The sequence below is a fragment of the Trichechus manatus genome, unplaced genomic scaffold (assembly GCF_000243295.1).
Source record: "Trichechus manatus latirostris isolate Lorelei unplaced genomic scaffold, TriManLat1.0 scaffold00185, whole genome shotgun sequence".
Lineage (NCBI taxonomy): Eukaryota > Metazoa > Chordata > Mammalia > Sirenia > Trichechidae > Trichechus > Trichechus manatus.
The window spans coordinates 3849396-3856727 of record NW_004444121.1 but is presented as its reverse complement, the minus strand read 5'-3'; the positions used below and the strand labels follow the sequence as shown (position 1 = coordinate 3856727).

Sequence of the window (7332 nt, the reverse complement as noted above, 5' to 3'; positions counted from 1 at the left end):
GGGGGCGGTGTCTGCGGCCCAGGACCCCGCCTGGCCATTTCCCTGGCCTGTTGTTTTCTACACACTCACGGCCCCTGTCCCGCGCTATGAGGGGTCACCCAGATACAGAGATCACGCCGCGGGGACTGTTCCTCAGCCCCTCCCATTGGACAGACAGAGCGTGAGGCCTGGAGAGAAAGCTTCCCAGGGAGGGTCACGTCGGGGGGGATGCAGGCAAAGGGACCCCCCAGGAGGGGAGCCACTGGGGAGGCTGACAGGAGGGGTGTGAAGAACCCCTGTGGGCGACGATGTGGCTGGGGAGGCTTGGGGCAGGGGTGTAGAGAGGGTACCGAGGGCCCAGGGGCAGTCTCTGAGTCATGCTCCCCAATTTCAAGATGAATTTACGTCGACAGTGGCGATACCTCAGCAGGAGCACCTGCCCCCCCTCTTGCCCAGCGGCTTCGGTCAGGGCCTTTCGTATTTGTGGTGCCTTGGAATGTTATTCTGCGCCTCCCCTGGCGCCCCCTTGGACTTGTGCCTTCTGCTCCTGCCTCCCCCCCAACACCTCTGGCTGGGGTGGAGGTAAGAGGAGGCAGGTGACCACAGTTTTGGGGGTGGGTGTGCATGGCAGGGAGGGCTGAGGGGCTGCCAGGGTGCAGGTGACGGGGTAGAGCCTTGAGGCCAGCGGACCCTCCCCAGGAGGGTTGGCGCAGCCACGGGACGGGTCTGCGGGTCTCCGAGGGGCCGCGGGCGAGGCCTGCGGTGAGCTTGGGGCAGCCTCTGTGGGCGTGGGGAGCTGGCCAGCCCTGGGCTCCCTCCCCGGGACTGATTTGCATCAGAGAGGTAGTGGCATGCTGTAGTTGTGACAGCCCCCTGCCTCACCTGCCAGCCTGGAGGAATTGTTGTGGGAAATTCCTGACAGCTGAGCTGGTTCCTTCCCCTTCTTAATTACCCATCCTGTGGCTCCACGCGAGGCTCCGACCCCACCGAAGCTGCTCCCCGACCCTCTCGGTGGTCAGACAGGCATCCCCGGAGCGCGGCGTCCCCGGCTGCCTGGCTCAGGTGGACACCCCTCTCTTCCTCGAGTCCTCCCTGCCCCAGGCTGGAGGGGGCACCAGGGCTCCCCTGTACCTGGGGGGTGGGGGGCAGCCAGGGGTCCCAGGGCCTGGGGTGGGATAGGCAAGGCAGAGGCTGCTGGGGTGTAGCTGGCTAACCCAGCCCAGGAGGCCCTTGTTCACCAGCCCGGGGCCTGTGGCAGGGCCAGGTCTCCATCCCCCAGACCCCTTGCCTTGAGGGCTGGAACACTAGAGGGTGAGGCTGGGGGCCTTGCCAAGCCCCCTGCTGCATATGTGGCAGGGCTGGGCCACCCGGGGACACCCATGAAGCCCAGGGAATCCTGCACTTCAGGACCAGGCCCCCACTGCCAGTAGAGGGGGAGGGGAGGGCTGGGCCATGTCTGTGGAGAGCCAGCCCTCCCCCCATAGTTCTTTTCTAACCGACCTGGGACCCCAGCTCCTGAGCCTAGACCCCGCAGCAGCTGGCCCCCCTGTACACAGCCCTTTGCATGCACACTCTCCTGATCCTACCCCCTAGCTATGAGTCACCCCACCAGCTTCCTCCAGGAGACCCTGAGGCCAGTCTGCCCCAGTCAGCACGCACCTGCTCCCTGGATGTGGCTCTTCCTGCTGAAAGGCCAGGGGCTGGGCCACCAGGGGCCCTGGTGGGTCACCTGGGAGGACACCGTTGCCCTGGCTGCTGGAAGCCGACTGGGCCCTCCCACTGGGCCTCCCATGAGAGGGCAGGGCCTGGTGGGGACTTCCCAGACCCCAGCCCAGGCGAGGGGGACCTAGGACTCCTACAGAGGCCTCAGACAATTATTGTAAAATATGACGATAGAAATGAAAATATCGAGGTGGCGTTTGGGCCCAGATTCTATTAGTGGAAGTGCTTACTGCGCCCCTTTCCGTGTGTCAGCGTGGCGTCCTCCTCCGCGTGATGGATAGCAGCTTGTAATCATACATGGGGAAAGCGCTGAGCACACCGGATTCGGCCTGGGCCTGCGAGGGTTAACTGTATTCTCTAAATAAGATAAAAAGTGCTGAGTCGTCACCTTGCGTCTGAAGTAGAAGTCCTCAAATGGGCCCCAGAGATTTTATAATATTCCACTGAATCAAGTGAAATTGTTAACCCTGCTCCATAAAGCAGGCCCTGTTAAAGAGCCCGGCCCTGTTCCGTGAATAATTTAGGCCGGAGGGAATCTCTGCCCTTCCCCTTTGGGGGGCCCCCCCCCCCGACCACCCAGGCCTGGTCCTTTGGTGCTGATGTTTGTTTGCGCGCGCTGTGGGGGCCGCGCGCTGTGGGGGCTATCTGGGGGTTTCCTGGAATTCCTAGGCGGCCAGCTGTCTTGATGTTAATCTAAAAGGAAAGGGGGGCAGGGTGAGTAGGAGAGACCCCACTGAGGTGCCACTGGTTGTCCTCTAGCACACAAAGATTCAACCCAGGGTGGCCAGCCCCCCCACCCCCTGGCACATGAAGACCCAGCCCAGGGTGGCCAGCTCCCCCCCAGCGCACAGGGACCCGGCCCAGGGTGGCCAGCACCCCCCAGCACGGCACATGGGGACCTGCTGCATGTCTGCACCAATGCCTCTGACCGTCGGCGTCCTCATTTTCTCCACCCCCATGTGGCCAGTCTGTGACGTTTCTGTGGCCTGTCTGTGACCAGTCTGTGACCTGTGACCTGTCTGTGGCCTGTGACCTGTCTGTGGCCTGTGACCTGTCTGTAGCCAGTCTGTGGTCAGTCTGTGGTTAGTCTGTGACCTGTCTGTGACCTGTGTGTGGTCGGTCTGTGACCAGTCTGTGACCTGTGTGTGGTCAGTCTGTGACCTGTGTGTGGTCAGTCTGTGGCCTGTCTGTGACCTGTCTGTGGCCAGCCTGTGGCCTGTGAGCTGTCTGTGGCCTGTCTGCGACCTGTCTGTAGTCTGTCTGTGACCTGTCTGTGGCCAGTCTGTGGTCAGTCTGTGGTCAAGTCTGTGACCTATCTGTGGCCAGCCTGTGGCCTGTGAGCTGTCTGTGGCCTGTCTGTGACCTATCTGTGGTCTGTCTGTGAGCTGTCTGTGACCTGTCTGTGGTCTGTCTGTGAGCTGTCTGTGGCCTGTCTGTGACCTGTCTGTGGTCTGTCTGTGAGCTGTCTGTGGCCTGTCTGTGACCTGTCTGTGGTCTGTCTGTGGCCAGTCTGTGGTCAGTCTGTGGTCAGTCTGTGGCCTGTCTGTGGTCAGCCTGTGGCCTGTCTGTGGCCAGTTTGTGGCCTGCAGGCTGGGCCGCCCCATGTTCTCCCTGCCCACCTGCGGCTCTGGCCAATGGAGGGAGGGCTGTGAGGCTGTTTCTACTCCCAGATGTGCCGTCACTAGGGAGTCCCTTCGCCCCGTGGCCACTCCGTCCCAACCACGTCTGACTCCATCTCTGAGGCCCCCTGTGTCCCCTAGGCATCGCCCTTCCTGCCTGTGGAGTCTCGACTGCCATTTCCCTGCGGTCACCGCTGCTGGCTTTGCCTGTGGGCCCCTCGTGGCGGAAGTGCTTCCGTTCTTCATGGGACAGAGTCCTCCGCTGTCCACCCTGTGGGGTGCCCTTTGAGGGTCTTGTTCAGGAATCTTTCCCACTCCAGGTCACAGATGCTCTCCTGCACCTTCTCTGCCAGCTCAGGGGTCTGTCACTGTTGGGCCCTGGCCATGGCAAGACCAGCTCGAGAGGAGGCTGTGGGTGGGGGTTCAGACCCTGGGTCCAGCCCTGACCTGCCAGGACCCTGCATAAGTTACTTCATCTCTGGGCCTCAGTTTCCTCTGAGCGTAAAATTGGAGCCCTGGTGGAGTCCGCTGGCAGAGGGCTGTGGCGATTCACACGGCAGGGAGAAGCAGCACTCTGAACAGGCTCCTTGGTGGTGGCCGCTGTGTGTGGTGTGAGGTAGGGCCTCACTTAGCTTCTCGTTAGTGAACCCTTTTCCCCCCAAACTATGTATTAAACCAGCCATTCTTCTGTACTGATCTGTTTTGCCATTTAAAAATAAAAGCTTTATGGAGGTACAGTTCGCACCCCGTACAACTCACCCACAGCTCAGTGGGTTTTAGTAAATTTGGAGTCATACAGCCCTCACCACTGTCGGGTTTTACAACATTTCTGTCACCCCAAAACCTTCCTCAAGCCTCTTTGCAGTCAGTCCCCATTCCCGCCCTCAGGCTCCAGCAACCACTGATCTGCTTTCTGTGTGTAACTTTGTCTTCTCTGGGCGTTTCACATGGACGAAGTCATGCACTGTACAGTCTGTGTGTGGCTTTTCTCATCGAGCACAGAGTTCTTGAGATTCATCGTGTTGTGCCACGTATCAGTACTTCATCCTTCTCATTGCTGAAGAATATTCCATTGTATGGATGGACCACATTTTGTTTATTTATCATCTGCCGAAGGACGCTTGGGTGTTTCCAGCTTTTGGCTGCTGTTGATGTTTGTGTGCAAGTGGACGTAGGTTTTCATTTCTCTTGGGTAGATTCTTAGGAGTGGAATTGCTGGGTCCTATGGCCACTCTATGTTTAACTATTTGAGGGAATGCCAAATTGTTTTCTAAAGTGACTGAGCCATTTGACATTCCCACCAGTAGTGAACGAGGGTTTCATTTTGCCCATGTTCTCATCAGCACTTGTTATTAGCCGCCTCTTTGACTATAGCCTTCCTAGGCGGTGTGAAGCGGTCTCTCTGTGATTTTATTTTGCATTTCCCTAATGGCTAAAATGTTGGGCTACTTATGTGCTTATTAACTATTTCTGTATTTTCTTTTGTACAAAGTCTATTCAAATCTTTTGCCCATTTTAAAATTGGAATATTTATCTTCTTATTGAATTTTAGAGTTCTTAATATATTCTAGATACAAGCCCTTTATCAGATATAAGATTTGTAAAAGATTATTTTTTTAGTAGTGTATTTTGAAATGGAAAAGTGTTTAATCATAACTGTCTTAATTATCTAGAGCTGCTATAACAGAAATACCACCACTGGATGGCTTTTAACAAACAAATTTATTCTCTCACAGTTTAGGAAGCTAGAAGTCTGAATTCAGGGTGGTGGCTCTGGGGGAGGGCTTTCTTTCTCTGTCGGCTCTGGGGGACAGTCATTGTTTCTTCAGCTTCTGTTTCCTAGTTCCCTGGAGATCTCCAAGTGGCTCAGCATCTCTTTTCCCCCCCGTCTCTGCTTCCTTCCTTCCTTGTTTAATCTCTTATATCTCAAAAGAGATGGACTCAAGACACACCCTGCACTAGTCCTTCCTCATTAACGTAACAAAGACAACCCATTCCCAAACGGGGTGGATTATAACCACAGGCATAGAGGTTAGGATTTACAGCACATATTTTTGGGGGACACAATTCAATCCTTAACAATAATGAAGTTCAATTAATTATTTTATTATTCCTGCTATTTATGGTTCGTGCTTTTGGGATTGTGTCCAAGAACTTTTGCCTGACTCAAAGTCATGAAGATTTTCTCTTACGTTCCCTTCTAAAAGTTTGAGCATTTACATTTACGTCTGTGATCCATTTTGAGTTAGTTTTTGGGCATGGTGTGAGGTAAAGGTCTAAGGTCATTTCTTTGCATGTTGTATCCAAGGGTCACAACGTCATTTACTGAAAAAAAAACTACCCTTTTGTCATTGAATTGTTGTGCACCTCTTTTGAAATTGTACTCTTAATTTTTGGTTTGCTCATTGCTATTGTATAGAAATGTAATTGATTTTTGTATATTGATCTTGTATCTTGCAACCTTCCTGACCTTTTCATTAGCTCTGATAGTATTTCAGTGGACTCCTTAGGATTTTCTATATTCATGGTCATGTCATCTGCGTACAGAGATAGTTTTACTTCTTCCTTTCTAATCTGGGTGCCTTTTATTTTCCTTACTCTATTACCCTGACTAGAACCTCCAGTAGAGTGTTGAATAGAAGTGACAGAAGCAGGCATCTTTGTCTTGTTCTTGATCTTAAGGGGTAAATATTCAGTCTTTGAAGGAACCCTGGTGGCACAGTGGTTAATGTGCTTGGCTGCTAACTGAAAGGTTGGTGGTTTGAACCCACCAGCCACTCCATGGGAGAAAGATGTGGCAGTCTGCTTCTGTAAAGATTTACAGCCTCGGAAACCCTATAGAGCAGTTCTACTCTGTTCTATAGGGTTGCTGTGAGTTGGAATTGACTCAGTGGCAATGGGTTTGGTTTGGTTTTTGGCATTCAGTCTTTCACCGTTAAATATTGTGGGTTTTTCATAAATTCTCTTTGTTGGGTTGAGGAAGTTCCCTTCTATTCCTAGTTTGTTGAATATTTTTATCATGAAGGAGTGTTGAATTTTGTCAAATGCTTTTTCTGCATCTATTGAAATGATCATGTAGTTTTTGTCCTTTTTTCTTCTGTACTGATGTGGTGTATTATACTAGTTGATTTTTTGATGTTAAACCAACTTTGCATTCCTGGAATGAATCCCACTTGGTCGTGGTGTCTAATCTCTTTATTATTGCTGAATTCAATTCATGAGATTTTGTTGAGAATCTTTGCATCCATATTTATAAGAAATAGTGGTCTGTAGTTTTCACTACTTATGTCTTTGCCTGGTTTTAGCCTCACAGAATGAGTTTGGAAGTGTTTCTTCCTCTTCTATTTTTTAGAAGAGTTTGTGAGTAATGGGTATTAATTCTTCTTTCAGTGTTTGGTGGAATTCACCAGTGAAGCCATCTAATCCTAGACTTCTTTGTGTGTGAAGTTTTTTGATTACTGATCCAATATCTTTGTTATAGGTCTACTCAGATTTTCTATTTCTTCTTGAGTCAGTTTCAGTAGTTTGTGTCTTTCTAGGAATTTGTCCATTTTATCTAAGTCATCTAATTTTTTGGCATACAGTTGTTCAGATGTTTCCTTATGATATATTTTTGGAAAGTTGGTAGTAATGTCTCCCTTTTCATTTCTGATTTTAGTAATTTGAGTCTTCTCCACCAACCCCCCCGTCAGTCTTGCAAGAGATTTGTCAACTTTGTTGACCTTTTTTTGAAGACCTAACTTTTGTTTTTGTAGATTTTTGCTTCTGTTATTCTCTTTTCTATTTCTTTTTTCTTTTTTTCCTGTTCTAATCTTTATTGTTTCCTTCCTTCTGCTTGCTTTGGATTTAGTTTGCTATTCTTTTTCCGGTGTCTTAAGGTGGAAAGTCAGGTTGTTGATTTGAGATCTTCTGTTTTAATGTAGATATTTACGTTTTCCTTTAGGCAGTGCTCTGTTTTAGCGTAGACGTTTACGTTTTCCTCTGGACAGCGCTCTGTTTTAGCGTAGACGTT

The 7332-nt window shown here is 51.1% G+C and overlaps 1 protein-coding gene across 1 annotated transcript in view; it reads left to right on the top strand.

Annotated features, from left to right (window-relative positions):
* Positions 1 to 7332, top strand: part of ZC3H3 (zinc finger CCCH-type containing 3) — a 90291-nt gene that overhangs the window by 72513 nt on the left and 10446 nt on the right. The window contains exons 9-10 of the mRNA XM_023741614.1: positions 3211 to 3349; positions 3462 to 3593. Of these exons, the coding sequence (XP_023597382.1) occupies positions 3211 to 3349; positions 3462 to 3593 (271 nt within the window). The remainder of the gene's footprint in view (positions 1 to 3210; positions 3350 to 3461; positions 3594 to 7332) is intronic.